General features: G+C 33.0%; 1 protein-coding gene across 1 annotated transcript in view; it reads left to right on the forward strand.

Moving 5' to 3' along the window:
- Nucleotides 1–3,935: 3,935 nt before the first annotated feature.
- The window catches only part of LOC129229616 (N6-adenosine-methyltransferase non-catalytic subunit-like), a 35,905-nt gene continuing 22,339 nt past the window's right edge, over nucleotides 3,936–17,501 (forward strand). The window contains exons 1-5 of the mRNA XM_054863962.1: nucleotides 3,936–4,092; nucleotides 4,168–4,256; nucleotides 6,269–6,341; nucleotides 9,706–9,774; nucleotides 17,058–17,145. Of these exons, the coding sequence (XP_054719937.1) occupies nucleotides 4,030–4,092; nucleotides 4,168–4,256; nucleotides 6,269–6,341; nucleotides 9,706–9,774; nucleotides 17,058–17,145 (382 nt within the window). The 5' untranslated portion in view covers nucleotides 3,936–4,029. The remainder of the gene's footprint in view (nucleotides 4,093–4,167; nucleotides 4,257–6,268; nucleotides 6,342–9,705; nucleotides 9,775–17,057; nucleotides 17,146–17,501) is intronic.

A 17,501-nucleotide genomic window follows, 5' to 3' on the forward strand; every position in this document is an offset into this window, starting at 1 on the left:
GTCAGCTTTTGCAGAAGCAGAGTCTCATTCAAATGAGCGGAATACGAGGATCAAATTTTTACTTTTCCCCCTTATTCACATAGATTCGTCTTATCTGGACATTTGAAAATTCCATGCAATCCGTCGTTGGACAGTACCTGGCATCCTTCACTCATTAAGGTTCTCCAACAATCGGGATGTAATCGTAACATTTAGAAATCTTAAAAGTATGCACTGGTTTATGTAGCACCTTTTTCCCGATTGCACCGATACTGTGGGTAAACCGTCATGAGCATTGACACCAAGCTTGGATCATTTGCATCAGATGTCACTCTTCTTATATGCAAAGTTTCGCGATTGTACTTTTCTTCTTTCTTGGGGCGCTATTTTCAATGTTCCTGAGTGTATATTTGGGTGTATTACTTGACGTTTTATAATATTCACTAGTGATGTGCCGGATCGTTAAAAAAGTAGATCCGCGGATACGGATCCGGATCATTCGTGTCAAGATCTGCGGATACGGATCTCAATTTTTTTTTTTTTTTTTTTTTTTTTGCCCCAATTCAACTATCCAAGTGTAAAATTTATTACGGAAGGTATTCCCATCATAAAAATAACACTGTTTCTTCAAAAAATGTCATCTACGGCGAAAATACTTGTATAATCAAGACTATGGTTCACTCTTTAAAGAAATCTCCGTTTAATTGAGGAAGAGTTGTAAGGAACGGGTCAGAGCTGCATTAATGCTTAAATAGAATTTGAAAAATTATTTGTAGCTTTCTACGTAGATGTAGGATACAGGAGCAAGAGCAAAGCTGCTACTGGATAGGCTAGCAATAATTTTTCGCATTTTATTTCAGCATAAATGCAGCGCTGACCCATTTTCACCCAAATTACTCCGACTGATGGAATAACAGAGCCAGGAACATCTTTACAATCAGTAAAAAGAGAATATTGTCTCACTTTTTTCGAAGGATGCCGAAACAAAAATGAAGAATAGCAGAAACCCCAAATCAATAACAAAAACTAATATTGAACTAAAAATTTAAAAAAAAGCATGTCTCAGAGGGCCGTTGGCTTCTGAAATGATGCCTTATAATTTAAATAGTGAATAAAATCTAATTTAAACGGAATTTAAGTCTTTTATTCAAATACTTAAGAATTTTTAGAATGGAAAAGATCCGTTTAAGATCCGACAAAGAAGTAACGGATGCGGATACAGATCTTTATTTCTCATCGGATATCCGCGGATACGGATATCCGGAACATCACTAATATTCACTAAACTATAACTTTTGCCCACTCCCGCGGAAAATTTTGGTGCATCGAAAACATCGATACCGGTACCCATCGCTCTCCAAGGTCAGTCAAAAAGAATAAGATTCATAGGATTCATAAGAATAAGCATAGGTTTCTCTTTCTGCATCGTCGAGGAAGTCACACATATTTAGATAATTGCCTGTTTTGGGTCCAACAAAATGTCCGGACTTCAAGAAGGGGCCCTTCATACTTGAAATAACTTAAGGCTCTATTAGCTCTAAATCTGGCGCTGCATACCACACTAATAAACTGAAAATCGCAATGTTTGGACCAGTGGCAGCGCTAGGCGTCGGCGACTGCCGACGGCCTCGCGCAGATAGGGCCTCGCAAAATTCTCAGAAGTTTTAAGAAATTTCCATGTTTTCAATTGAAGCTTGTATTAAATACAACAGACACAAAAGTAATCAAAATAGTGCGTGCAGGGGAGACTGCACAGAGCCAGAATTAGCAAATGCAGGGCCCAATGCTGTCGGGACCTGAGTTAAAAATATTCAATAGCTACAGCTTATTGATCAGCCAACTCTATTCCCCACCCCCGTCCTATTTCTTTTCTTTTTTCTATTGTTTCCTACGTTCGTTTAAAAATAAGAAAATAGTCAGAATCCTGCTCTTCCGAACTCCCCCCCCCCCATACACACACACACCGAAAGCATTATGGAGCATCTGAAATTTCGTTTCCAGTTCTTTAATTTCGCGGTATTTCCAGCTTAATGCCCCCAAATACTCAACAACATCGAAATTCGCTTAAAATTGCGTTTTTGTAGCTTGAATTTCAAAAATTACCGAGCCTAATATTACAAAATATGACCTTATAATCGCATTTTGAAGTCTTGAATTTCCGAAAATATTCGAGCAATTGGTCGCCATACCGCCATTTCTTTATATCATAAGCAATTGGGTTTTTTAAACTATATTAACAAAAAGCTTAAGTGGAATGACTCCTAAATATAAAAAATTGCTAAAGTTTTTAAGACCATAATTTTGAAAAATTTTCAAGGGAAGAGCTCCCTTCCTTGTCTAAAATTCTGTTTTTGAAATTTCAATTACGAGAATTTGCAGAGGGTTAATATTTTGACCTTTTTTTTTTTTTTTTTTGTACCTCTTTTCCCCTAACATCAGAAAAGAAAGCTTAAAACGGCGTTTTTAAACTACAAATTTCAAAAATTTTCCCGGGGAGAACCCTCGGACCCTCCTTTCTATCAGGTCATTTTTTAACCTTCAATGTGTTGCCCTTCCCTCCACCACCAAAACAACTTCTTTTTGCGCTACTGGTCATGAAATGTTTTTGTCCTCGCAATTAGTGAATTAGGAGCTCAAGTGTCAATAGTTAGTACAAAAATTAATTCCATGAATTCAATTATTTGTCTGAGAATATTTTATGACTAAAGGGCTTCGCGAAACTGTGCATCGCCGACATCTATTTTTGCTCTCGCGCAGCCACTGATTTGGACGTCAGTTTGGCTCTAAGGTACAGAATTAAACTCATAATTTTTTTTTTTTTTTTTTTTTTTGCAAAAAAATTCTATTTTCTGTTTTCATAGAGATAGCAATCGTGCTAAATTTTTTAGAAAATTGTGCAGAAAATCTCCAATTTCCCGAAAGTTTCCGTTCAACCCCCCCCCCCCCCCCCACCATATTTTTGAGCAATCATGATTGCTTATTGTTTTCATTTGACCATCTTTGATGTCTGTGCCTTTTTCAACCTCCACCTGTAGGTGCGACTCCGTCCCCCGGTAGCCGCTCCAGGTCGGTGGAGTTCATGTCCTACACACACACACGCTCATACACATACGCAATCACACGCGCCTTTACACACATACACACGCCAACGTGCATACACACAGGTATACACACACACACAAGCCTACACATACACATACACAACTGTACACACATAACCGCCCAAGAGGAGGGACAGGAGTCGTTTTTAGAAACAAGTGAGTAGGGTAGTAACCAATAAGTAGGGTCCTGTCTCAACTCGTGATTGCGAAAAACACAATTTGAATTCAAAATTTCAGAATTCAAATTAATTACAAACTTCAAGTTTTTTTTGAGCAATCACGGTTGTTTATTGTTCTCATTTGACTGTTTTGGCGTCCTATCATTTTATTTTCCCACCACCTCCCTCTGCAGCACCACCGTCGCGCGACCGGCCTCCCGATGCTGCTCCTCTTGCGAAAACCGTCTCCAGGTTCCATCCATTACACACACACGCCTATACACACATACACACGCTCATGCCTGCGCACAGACACAAACACAGACTCCTACACACACATGCCTGCATACACCCACGCGAACGCCTACACACACAGCACTGCATACACAACACGCACACACACACATGCATACATACACACACACGCACCCATACACATGCGCCTACACAAACACACACGCTCGTGATTGCGAAAAACATAATTTGAATTCAAGATGCCAAAAATTCAAATTAGTATATATATATATGTATATATCCTTTTCAAAATTTCGTGTTTTTTTTGCGTTTATTTAACGTTACAGCGCAATCTTTTAATATAGACTTGATGTTGGTAGGGACTCTAGTAGATGCTGGCTGTACTGTTGCCATCCCGTGTATTCCTTGTTCAGTGAAAGGGAGTTGAAGTGACGTTAAACGAAAGCAATGGCGGCTTCCATGGATTGTGTCTAAGATTGTTTACTTTGTAATTTTGTATTTACCTGATATAAGTACATTTTATATTTGCTCATAAAATGGAAACCCTTAAGGTTTTAAAAGAAAAATCGCAGAAAAGAAGGCAACTTTTAGCTCAACAGGTATAAATTTGACATTTTATTATTAGAATTTCTTGAAAAGTAGTAGATTAATTCTATTTCTTCAATTTGCTGCAGCTCGGAGCTGGAAGCACGGAGAATTTAAGCTCTATTCTTGGAAGTAAAGATGATCGTATAGCAAGCTCATCTCTTAAAAAGACGAAAACGTAAGTTTTTATGTGATTCAAAAATGTTTGTTTCTCATTTTCAAAGTAGAACGTTTGATGCATTTGATGTATCTTGAAATATACCCCTCTTTATGCACTCTTATAGAGACATTGTATTTTTTTTGGTGGTAATGCACTATTGCATATTTTATTTTAGGCATTCTTAGAAAGTAAATTTTTGTTATTAAAAGAGTTAACAGTGTAAAAAATAACAGGGTGAAATTTCATGTATCTTGCAAGTGTCGATGCAGCCTTAAATTGGGCCTGATTTGTGGCCCCTTCACAAAATTCTATATCGCAACGACGACCACTTTACAAAATTTCTTATCCTAAAATTAGACCTTTCACAAAGTTTCATTCATAAAAACAGTTAATCACTTTTAAGCTCAATCAATTTGTCTGAAAGCAAAACATCAGTAAAAACAAAAACCTCTAGTTACCAATAAAAGAAACCAAAAACAAAAGACCCAATAAATAGTTTTCTATTTATTTCATTTTTTCTACAAGGAAAAGTTTATATATATATATATATATATATATCTTATATATATATATATTTTTTTTTTTCTTGTTTTAATGCAGAACCTAAAAATAAAAATAATAAAAATCTGGATCTGCCCCTGCTTTGGTTCCTAACTTGAAATACATAAAAACTACTTAAGGCTTTCACCACCAGCATCAATATGAAGAAATAATGTTTCTGGGCTTATTGGCTGTGTTCGAAATGGAAAAGAAAATCCAGACGTTTCGTCAAGCTCTGCAGCTGACCCTGTGGCATAATTTTATTTTACTTTCGGCGACAAATTTTCTGGACCTCATTTTTTTCTGCAAGAATGCTCCATGGATGAAAAATGAACTAATGGACAAACTTAAGTGCAATTCATTTCAAAAGTGAAAAATTTATTTAGTTATTAACAAATTTTGCACAACTTCTTATTTAAGTAAATTCATTTATTCAAAAACGAAAAGCATTAAAGCTCAGTATCAAGGCTTTCAACAGATTTTCAGTTTTTGTTAGAGAAGAAAAGGGACCTTGAGCTAAATCTATATGGTTAAAAATATTAACACCATGGTAACAGCAATTGGTAAGTGGAGAAAAAAAATCAAACCTAGCCAAAAGCAATGTAAATTATTATGCTAATTTATGTAATGCTAATGTAAATTATTATGTTATAGTGGGCGTTGATTGCTTCATTCTCATATTTAAGTTTTCAGCCTTGATCTCTTAGCACCCTTCAGTAGTTCTAAAAATACCAGAAAAATACAGGTGCAATATCTATTCAATATTCCAAGAAATAAGATCCGAAGAAAAAATTTTTTAAATTAAAACATGCATTACAATTCGAGGGGGGGACCCTTCCCCAAAGAAAAAAAAACTTAAACATGTATGTGATTTGAAAAAATAAATAAGGAACACCCCTCCTCCTTCCATAAAAAAAACTAAATTGAAATATGCATTGCACAATTATAACAAAGTATCCCCCTTTCCTCAAAAAGAAAAGGAATTTAATTAAAATATGGAGCAAAAATGTATGTTAGTTGCTCAAATGGTATGTTAAATTCAAACTTTATTTTTTTTACATCATATTAGCTGCGGATTATACGAAACTTATTTTTCTTCAGGCCGATTTTAGGATGTGCGGATTATAGGCCGTCCGCGGATAATACGCAAGAAAATACGGTAGTCGAAATTGTGCTCATGGGCCTGTGTTCTGTTACCTGTGCCAGTGTGCGACTGCTACAGTTCTGCTTTTGTGCTATTTTTGCGTAACATGACAGAATACTCAGTTTTGCTTGTAGTATGTTTTGCTGGTTTTTATTTATTTAAAATTTATTTATTTATTTTTTTGTTTTTGTTCATTTATTTGTTTTTTGCAGCTTTATTTAGCCTGAACTACTGTGAGTTATTTGAATTTCGGGGTTTTTTTCCTTTAACAGCTTCTGAATAAATTATTATAGTACTTACCTTGTTATGTTTCTATTCACTAATAAAACTTTTTTTATCACTTAAGGGAATTAGAAGCTGCATACAGTGCAGAACGTATTAAAGAAGAGATCAAAGCGGCAGAATTACCGTTGTGTGGTGTAAGTGAATTTATTTTTTCAAAGAATAGGAAAGGTTTATGAAATGATAATTTTGGTTACTTTTTCAGGGATAAAAATTATTAACATTTATGAATGTACTGAATAATTTGAAACAAATTTCAAAGTATGTACTTGCTTTTGAAGTCATTCTTTTGACAATTAAGGCTTTGTAGAAAATCTGCTAATTTTCCTCTCTGAAAAGTTCTAAATGTAGAAAAAATGCCAAAGTTCATGTTTTTAAATAAGCTTAATTACTGCTAGTGTGCCTGCCAGGGTTGATAAAAATCACAATTTTTTTTTAATCAAAAAAATTGGATTTTTTAAATTTAAATCAGATTTTTTTTATTTAAATATATTTTTTTTCAGTTTAAGATTAATTAAGTATGATTAATACTAACAAATTCCATTTTTCAAGTGACATGTCTAAATCAGATTCTGTTTTATATATAAATTGAAAAATATATAAATAAGTAATTAATAAATTAGTAGAAAATAATTATTTGCAATGTACAGGTTTTTCCTTGTTTCAATTAAACATATCGTATAAAGTATGCTTCATGTTAGTTTAGGAGTTAAATTCAATGACTCTATTGATGAAAAAAAACACTTACATCCTCTGAGTTTTAAATCTGTTATGCAATTCACCAAGGTCTGAAAAGCAGTTTTTTTTTCCCCTGGAATTCTTGTTTTATTAATATGCATATTTTATTTTTTAACACTGTTTTGACTTATTGAATGTTGAAGAGGATGACAAGGTCATTTTTATTTTAATATGCATTATTGTATAAATAACTGCAGCGATCAACCATGTTATTTGCTGAATGTGCAGCTTCAAATTGTGGCACTCTTGAATCGCATGTTGCCAAAAACTATGTGTTAGATAAGATGATAACTTTTTGTGACTACTAAAGGCTCAAACTACAAATCAAACAAGCTTTTGGAAAATATTTCATCGTATATGTATCCTGATTGTGCCATCACTGCAAAATTTTGAATTGAATTTTGTAATTTTTTTAATTATGGTTGTACTACACAAGACTTTTTTTTTAATGTAACACTTTTGCTGTTATGGTCAAAACCTGCATATCTCGAAAAAATTTTAATTTCCAGCAATCTCAATTAATTGCTTTTTTTCCCTGCTTTCCTCGAATACTTTCATACGTAAAATCTCTATTTCTCAAATTTCTAAATTCGTTGCTACGGAAATTTGAAGTACAACTTTGCTTTCTTTCCACTGTTTAACAAACAAAAGTCGGCAGGAGATAAGCCCTAAAATGAGAAATAATGGAGTACAATCCCCAGCCTTGGGTTGGGGAGAGGAGAGACAGAGCGAATAAAAAGGTGAAAACACTGACTGGCTCACAATGCTACGAGGGAGGGAGAGATGAAACGTGTCACTTCAAAGTTGACAAACTGGACACATGGTGCTATTATTTCTCCCCCAAAGCAAAAAAGAGTGAAAGAGTAGGAGGGGGAGGGAATAGAAGGAAGAATCAAAAGTAGTATTTACATCAATTGCGAAATTAAAAAAGAATTGTAGATGAAACAAAAATGTCAATCATCAAACTTTGTTAACAGATTTTTAAATTTGTGTTATGGTTAAATCCAGAGCGGCCAACTTTTGAAAATCTAAAATTGTAGCAGCAGTGGAGGGGGGGGGGGGGAGGGGCGCTGCCGCTGATTTAAACAGAATTGTCAACAGTATAAAGAACAAAAACAATGATACATAACAAATTTCAAATATGATACAGAAAATATTAATACAAAATAAAAAATTTATACTCTTCACAGAATTTTTGGCAGTTTTTCCACTATTTGACAAACATTCAATAACTGGATCAGTGTCGCGATCTAAAAACCGATCCATCCATGCAACTTTCGAAGAGCGATTCTTACTGTGCAGGACCGTTAGTACATGTGCAGAAGTTTGATTTGCTGAATTTATCGGTTTGGTTTTCATGCCGTTCATAGTTTTTTTTGTGTGTGTGTTCTTGGGATTATAAATTTAAAAAAGTAAAACAGAGAATCGTGATTTTTGGACCCGATTTCATAGAGCATAGTTTAAAGCTGTAAATCGTAGAAACTTTTGAAGCAGTTGGCAGCTCTTATTAAATCATTTATTTAATTAATTTATTAATTTATTTTATTGCATTGCTTGAACAACTCATAGTTGCTAGATTTTAACGCAAAAATCAAAACCTCCTTATCTTGAAACCCCTCTTTCTCGAATTTTTTTCCTGAACCCTTGGCATTCGAGATAGACATGTTCAACTGTATTTTTTATCTGGTAGTCAATCTGAACCTTACTATTCATACTAACAAAGATTGATTTCCGAAATTTTTCTTCAATACTATTTATAAATGTAAGCCTTCCCTCTCAGTTAACTCCTTTGACTGAATGGAAAATAATTTTTCGGAAAAATCCTAAAACAAGTCAAGTCCATTAAATGTTTTTATTGCTAATAAAAAATAACAACAATAATAATTAAAAAAGACCACAGTTGAAATATTTTAAGTGTTCTATTGATGTGTGAGATTTTATTCGGATCAGTGATTGACATTTAGCTTGGATTAAGGTAAGGTCATCAGTAACAGACAGTCATAACTTTGGATTTGAATAATAAGTCTTTTAGGCGGGAAAAACTGATGTTGCTGTGTCCCATGAATACAGTGCAACCATCTAGTGTTGCCAGAGTGAATTTTATGAGCCAGTTGATATTTACAAGGCAGTGGTGGAAGTTTATGAACAGCGACCACCAGGTCAGCTGGTGTTTCAGGTTCATTTAAGTTTATTAAGGCTTAAGTTCTAAAAATAAAGAACACATTTTGAAGAGAAAAAGGGAATATTGTCTATTGCTCATCCTTTTCTCATCCTGTCTGTTACTGTGTAACATCAGATTGATGTCTGATCTCCATCTGATTTTTCAGTGTCTGTTACTGGGGGGTCAGACCTTTTTTCAAAATGAAGTTAACTAATTCAGAGGATCCAAAAGCAGTCAAATGTTACATGAAATATAGTTGCATGAGAGAAAAGTAGTTTAAAAAGTCTAAATACATTGAAAGGCTCAGAAAATTGAGTTAACCTGAGAGCAATGTCTTAAGCATGTCTGTGACTGGTGCTATTACCCTACTTGTTGTTTTTTAAAGAATATCTTCCCTTTCTATTTTGATGACCATGTGTTCTATTGTGGTGACTTTCTTTGCATCTAACAAAGGTTTTTTTTTTTTTAATATTCTTATTTTCTGGTTATTTATGTAATGCTCTTTGTTCAAGGAGTTCTTTTTTTTTTTTTTTTTTGACTTTACATATTAATCAACTTTCTTGTTTATTATCTGATTATTTTATTTTTTTATTTATTTTTAGAATCCTCCAAATGAAAGTGATGATGTATCTGAAGTAAGAACTTACACAGACTCGAGTACCTTTTTAAAAGTGAGTGCAATATGTAAGCATCAAGCTGGTGATTCTTTCTTAAACTATTTACCTGCCACCAGTAATAAAAGTAGGATTGATATTAATTTTTTAAAATGTTGTGGTGTTCATTGTAGAAAGTATTAGAAACCACTATGTATTTATTTTCTAATGTGATACTACATTTTCCTAATGTAAAACTTGAAAATATGGATGAGTTATTACAATTTGTGTTTTTATAAGCAAAACTATGAAGAGAAAGTGCTTAAAATCAAAATTAATTAAAGCAGAACCAAATTTAGGAAGTTGAATTGTATAAAAACCAAGCAGACTTCTAGAATTTATTAATGCAGATTTGAACTACAACTACTGTGCCATTTTTATTTATTTATTTATTTATTTATTTATTTTTTTTTTTTTTTTGTATAATATCTTTTGCTTGTATTTTTTGTTTATTTGTACAATTTCCCACATTCATAAAGAAGCAATCCATAACAAATTTATAGCTGTAACATAATAGCTTCACTCCCCTTCATATTTACTGTGTATTATTTAAATTTTTGTAATTAAATGATGACTATAGCAAGATTTTTATTTGATCTCTCATACTTAGCTATAAATGTGTGGTATTAAAATAAAGTTCATTTTTTAATCCCCGACACCCCTGTGGCAGAAAGCTGCCGATACGGCGACATTGTCGCAGAATGAGAGAGAGTTTGTGCAGAAAGGTTTTGCACTAAGGGGGGAAAAAAGTTAGCAATAAAACCATTCTGCAGAAAAATACCTAAAGATAGCTGTTTCGTGGTAAAAAATGTGAACTTGACTACAAATTAATGAAATGGCCTGATTTTCTGCAAAAAAATAAAATAATTGCAATGTTATTTTACGGAAGAAAAAACTTTGACGAGCATAGGCGGATTTAGGACTAAGTTCCTGGGGGGGGCAGGATTTTTGTTTTTTTTTTTTTTGAGCAACATTTTTAATGCCCCCCCCCCCCCACTCCCGTGTTTTTGTCTGTTTCCTGTGATGCATAAGTCCATGCTTGTGTCGTTTTCATTAATGTGTGCTTTCATGCTGTCCTTTTTGAATTGACCTTAAGAGAGGGAGCTGGTATCAAGAGAGTGATGCAAGGCTCCCTTTTAAGTGGGAAATAGAATATCTCCAATTTTAGGGGACCGGGGGTTTCTCCCTCGGAGGGAATTTTGTAAAATGGATATAAAATTCTACATTTTGAAGCCTTATAAAGGTTAATTGGATAGACAAAGAAATTGATAACTAGATTATATAGTTGTACAGTATTGTTCAAACTTTGTAAGAAACAGCCATTTTAAGTTTGAAAGAAAACATAAACTATAGATTTCTCATTACAACAACCTTTTTTTAATTATAAGTAATGCAGAAAACGAAAAGGAATAGAGGTAGTGTATCATCTTTTTCCCTGGGTAAACGGATTAACAATATGCAGTAAAAGTAATTAGAGTCCACTTTGCTTAGGATTTTCAAAGACTTATCTAATTATTTTCAAGGACTCTAGAATAAATAAAATTATTTAAAGCACTTCATTTGTACTTTCCAGTCTCTGATATTTTAGTACTTGATTGTAAATTTTTACAGTCCTGTTCTAACTTTGTAAGAAATAGCTATTTTAAATTTAAAAGAAAAAAGAAACCATAGATTTATCATAACAACAACTTTTCTTCAGTTGCAAGTGGGGCAGAAAACGAAAAGAAATAGAAGTAGTGTGGATTTTTTTTCCGTGCTAAACAGATAGACAATATGCAGAAGAAGTAAGATAAAAGCAATCTATACAAAAGAATTTCCGAAATACTGCATTCGGGATTGAATAAATAGCAATATATGAAACATGCGAGTTACAAAAATCTATTTCAAATAATATGTTACAATCGTGAGAACCATGATTTTTACATTTTTAATACAGGATGTGGCAAGGAGCTGAATTTGACATACTTTGGCATTCCTCCCCCTCTACCATTTGTTAGAAATTTTAAAATTTAAGGTTTGTAGCCACACGTTTCCAAATGTTCAAGGTTTTCAATCTCTTAAAAATGAAATTGGTTTTTTTCAAGCAATTTCCATTTTTTAAGGAACGAATCATGATTTTTTTTGGGGGGGGGGGAGCTAGGGGAGCTAGGGACCTACTTCAAAGCAGGGGCCCTAAGCAATAGCTTGTTCATCTTACAGGCTAGTTCGGCCCTGTTTGTAATTCAGATTTTTGCTTGATTTTTTGTAATTTTTGCAAAAATTCGTCAGTTTTTACGGTTAAAGGATTTTTACGATTTTACCAATCTTTGTTAGGTTTTTATAAGCTGTAAAAAAATTTCAGCAAATTTTTTCAAAACTTTTGATGACTCAATTATTTAGATTTCAATAATGACAAGGACTGACTCACTTAGACTTAGATGATTATGACTTACCTTACTTTTAAAACAGTATTTATAAAGTAAGTAAAAATTGTACTCTCCCTCTAAGTAAAAAGATTCATTTAATCAGAACACTCAGATAATTAAAATTTATTCAATTTGCGATAGTATTTATTTTCTTTTTCTCCCTCTCTTAAAAAAAGAATATTAAAAAGAGAGAGAGAAGGGGGGGGGAACTGTTTTTTAGAATTTCTCAGAAGGCCAATTAATCTACTAAGAACATAAATATTATGCACAAATAAATACTTTAAATGTGGACACAAATCATAACGAGTAGATCGTTCTTTTAGCGCGAATGGGGGGGGGGTTCCCCTTTGCTTTAGGTTCTAATTTGTTAAATTAATCGTCAATTATTATAAGTGTTGCAGTTTAATGTATAGCTTGTTTAGCCTATATTTTCATTCATATACTTGCCCAAATGGTTTTCAGTCCAAAATAGTGAATTTAGACACATTTTCAGCTCCCCAGTGACAGCTGTACTATTTGTATTTAATGTTCGTTTTTTTTTCCTTTTCTTTTCTCCCATCAGAAAAGGACATTTGCTTTTATCTTCATTTTCATTGAACTATTCAAAAAAGAAAAAGTCATGTTTTTTTTTGTTTTAAGATTTTGGAAGATGTGTTGTGTTACTATATGAAGTCCTCCCAAAACTGGGGGGCCTTGCCCCCTATGTCCCCCTATAAATCCACTCATGCCTTTCTGAACTATTCAAAGAAGAAAAAAAAAAAATTTTTTTATTTTAATTTTTGGAAGATGTGTTGTTACTACATATCCTCCCAAAACTGGGGGGCATTGCCCCCCTCTGCCCCCCCCCATAAATCCGCCCATGTTGACGAGCGCCAAATCGAGCAATTATTGATGGCCCTGGTAGTCTGCAACGTCAGAGATGGGGGGAAATGGCATGGATAAAAAGAGGTTCTAACCGGAACTTCTCCCCACGTGGAGTGCTTTTGAAGCAACCTTGTGTTGATCAAAGAACAGTGGTTTTGCATTGGCTTCTCAATGCACATGTTTATGTTTGTTTGTGTGAAAGTCATGTGCCGACTTAATTTTCAAGCCTTTTTCACCTCTGTTGCAAAATTAATTTAAGCCCTTAAAAAATGGCTTATTTGCGGTGTCGTAGATTGCAGCAACAGATGAAATACTTGATAAATTGTATGGTATTTTAGGCTGTTTGGAGGAGCTATAGATTTTTTTCTAAATGCATATTTTAATTATATTTTTCTTCTTCGTATAGAATGGTAACTTTTGTTTGCTTCAGTACTTCATTTTAATTCTTTTTTTCACATGAGGTTAGAGGGCAGGATGGGATTTCTTTTCTGCTTCAAATTCATAATGAGTATTTATTTTAATAAATCTTATTTCCTTATAGGGAGAAGGGGTTGAATTTTCGATTTGTTCTAAGTAAAATGTGTATTTTAATTAAATTTATTTCCCTTTTGGGAGGAGGGGAATACTTTGTTTGTAATATTATGCACTGGGGTGTATATTAAGTTTTTATGGGAGGGTGACCTTTATTCCTTTTTTTCCCCAAGTCACATGCATGTTTTAGTTTCTTTTTTTGTTTCAAACTGTAATGCATATTTTAATTAAATTCATTTTTCTTTTGGAGGGAGGGGGTATTATTTGTGCAATGCATATTTAATTTAGTTTTTAATTGAGGGGTGATCCTTGAAAATTAAATCTGGGATTGAGGGGATGATCCTTATTTATTTTTTCAAATCACATGCATGTTTTAGTTTTTTTTTTCTTTGGTGAAGGGCTTTTTTCCCCCAAACTGTGATGCATTTTTTTTAAATTTCTTTGGATCTTATTTCTTAGAATATTGAATGGATGTTGCATCTGTATTTTTCTGGTTTTAAGAGTGCTAAGAGATTAAGACTGAAAACTTGAATATGAGAGTGGCATCTCTGTTTAAGCAATCGCCCTCTACTATAGCCTAATAATTTACATTAGCATTACATAAATTAGCATAATAATTTACATTGCTTTTGGTTAGATTTGATTTTTTTCTCCACTTACCAATTGCCGTTACTATAGTGGTAATATTTTTAACCATATAGATTTATCTCAAGGTCCTTTTTTTTCTCTAGCTAAAACTGAAAATCCATTGGAAGCCCTGATACTGAGCTTTAATGCTTTTCGTTTTTGTCTTAATGAATTTACTTAAGCAAGAAGTTGTGCAAAATTTGTTATTAAATAAATAAATTTTTCACTTTTGAAATGAATTGTTCTTAAGTTGGTCCATTAGTTTATTTTCCACTTCACGGAGCGTTCTTGCAGAAAGAAATTAGGTCCAAAAAATTTGTCACAGGAAGTAAAATAAAATTCTGCCACAGGGCCCGACACACAAAGGAAGGTGGTTTTAAGTTTTACATGTTTGTGTACCTGTGTATCTGTGTGTCTGTCTCTGGCACTCTAGTGCCTAAACGGATGAATCGATTTTGAAAAACTTTTCTTTGTTCGAAAGGAGAGTTGATTGAGAGTGTCCTTAACCAGGTTGTGTCTTCGGATGATATTAATTAACGAAGATATGAATTAAATACCTCTATATGGTTTTTTGTGATTTTTGCAGTGAAAATATATTTAATTTTTTTAAAATTTAGTACCAAAATAAAGAGTTTTTTTCTGCGTCTGATAGAATGTGTTTGAAACTTCCATGTTATAAAGAATTCAAATTATAATCCTTTTTAAAGCAGATTTTAAATACAGCTAAGCCTTTATTCAGTGATTAATAACCGAATTCATTGTTGACCGATAAGAAAAATAAAAGCAATGATATAAAATTTTTATCTGTTGCCAGTTTCTATTCTCTACAATTAAAATACTTGTAATTGATTTTTAATAGTATAAGGCTTTCAAAAGGTTTTTCAGTTTTCCCTCTTGATTCTACAGTTGCCACCCAGAGGGCGGTTTTTAAAATTTTTAAATTTTCGTTACTTGTTAGGTACAGCAGGGGTTCCCAAGCTTTTCTGATTTGTGGCACCCTTTGAAGAATTAAAATTTTCTCACAACACCCTGTTCTATCCGTTATGTACACATATAGGGAAGAGTGACATACCTTGGGACACTTTTCATATTTTAATTTTTAACATCAATTATTTGAATCAAATTTAAAATCTAAAAGTCACATTAAAATACCTCAACATATTTCTATGCAATATATTTTTTAAAAATTCAGACAATTTAAAAATAATGTATTGCCAGCCATTTAAAGTAAAAGTTCCAAGCTGTTCCAAGGTACAACATCCTATTGTACCTTGGGACACACCCTGTTGTACTATGGGAAAATTTTCATGATTCAGGAAACAGCCATATACTTGAACCAATTTTGCACCAAAAAACAAACAAAAAAAAATGTTTTTTCCCATTGTAGTGAATTAAATCATGAATAATTAATTATAAATTATGAACTATGAATAATGAATTATTACCTAAAATTAAATGTGCTTGAAAGACTACATAAGATTAGAACATTGTTCCATGTTCCTAAACATATCTTAATTATTAAGAACCATGCATATGTTGTACCTTGGAGCTTGTCCTGAGGTACAAAATGTTTGGCTGTCAGGATGCTTTATCATTGTTTTCTCATAAGCAAAATATTTAAAGTACTACTCTTTTATAACAAAATAAAATTCAGTTGATTAAATTTACAAATGCAAAGACAGAAAATGAATTTAAAATGAAGAAAATATTTTCTTTTGAGTCATAAAGTTTTCTTTCTCTCACAAAATCATCAATTTTACTCATTTGATGCTAATTTTTACCATGGCACCATTTAGTGGTGAAGGTTACTAGTAGAGATTACAAAAACAAGGCTGCTTAAAGTAGATTCCTAGAAATTAGCAGTGTCCAAAGGTACAACATTCTCCCCTATTGATGCGATGGACACATCGTGCCACCTTTCTTCTCCTCCTACGGCACCCAGTTTGAGAACCCCCGAGTTTTAGATTAAAAATTCAGAATCTCAAAATTTAGGTACATACCTTGTTTTTAACCAGAAAAACAATGAACTTTTCAAACACTTTTTAAGTATTGAAAATGTTCAAAGTAATTAGTTCAACTTTGGTACATTATGTTCAATTTTGGCAAAAGTATGGAATTTTTTAATAAGGCTTAGCTGTTTATATACTTTTTAGTTATAAATTATCTTATTAAGTCTTTTGCTTCACTTTTGCTACATTATAGTTTTTATTCTGTAATTCTAAAAATGTACTTTTAGAAGGGAGAACTGTACAATCAATATTTTTGCCCAGTAAAATCAAAAAATGTCTTTCCCTCTTTAAATATTTGAGTTTCTTTTTAACAATGGGGGGTCATTTCCAAAATTTTAAAAGTATTTTTTTTTTTTTTTGAAAGAGCATACTTAAAAACTTAGAATCTGACCGTTTTTTAAATAATTTCTTGAAGTTTAATATTTTTAAAAAAATACTTAAATCAGTGCTCTTTTATCGTTTAACGCTTCTGCTGATGACATCACAAATGGTGGAACGCCATTCAGTGTTGCCATTCACGGTCCAAAATATTTAATTCGCATCTTTACTCTCGTGTATTGGCAACAATATGGTTGATAGCAAGTGTAGAGTGCAATTGTAATTCGCTCCTTGATTACCATAATGTGGAAACACGGTAGAAAGATGTGCCATTGTGAATGATTTGTGACTTCATAAAGACCACGCCTTGTTTGAAGAATCGGACATTTTAAAAAATTAATTAAAAAATAACTGTTGGGAAAATGAAAGTATTTTCCGGGTTCATACTATTTGTTTTGCTTATTCTATCAATTTCAGTGACAAAAAGTACTACTTTTGACTGAAGGAAACAACCCTATTGGTAACATTTCTTGTAATTTTTTCCTAGGGAACACAAAGTGCAAATCCTCATAATGATTACTGTCAGCATTTTGTAGATACTGGGCAACGACCACAAAATTTTATTAGAGATGTTGGTAAGTTGGTTTTAGAAACTTGGCAAATTATCATATTGTTCCCTGGTTGAATGAAGATGCTTTTAATTTTACCTTATGCATTTAAAATATTGATTACTTCATATAAGACAGTGAGAAGAAAAGGGATGTAAGTGGACATTTTCAAGTTCTGAGTAAAATGTGTTTTAAAGTTGCAGTCCTTGGTAGGCTTTCATTGAACTTTTTCTCAAAATCATACTGTACAACAGCACGTACTGGGCTACAAGTACTGCCTCTTGTCCTAAAACAGAGTAGAGATTCACCTACCATGTGTACTGGTTATCTCCAAATTTTAAATTTTGGCGTTACATCCGTTTGCTTCTCACTGCCTCATACAT

Source organism: Uloborus diversus, chromosome 9, assembly GCF_026930045.1.
Source record: "Uloborus diversus isolate 005 chromosome 9, Udiv.v.3.1, whole genome shotgun sequence".
Classification (NCBI taxonomy): Eukaryota; Metazoa; Arthropoda; class Arachnida; order Araneae; family Uloboridae; genus Uloborus; species Uloborus diversus.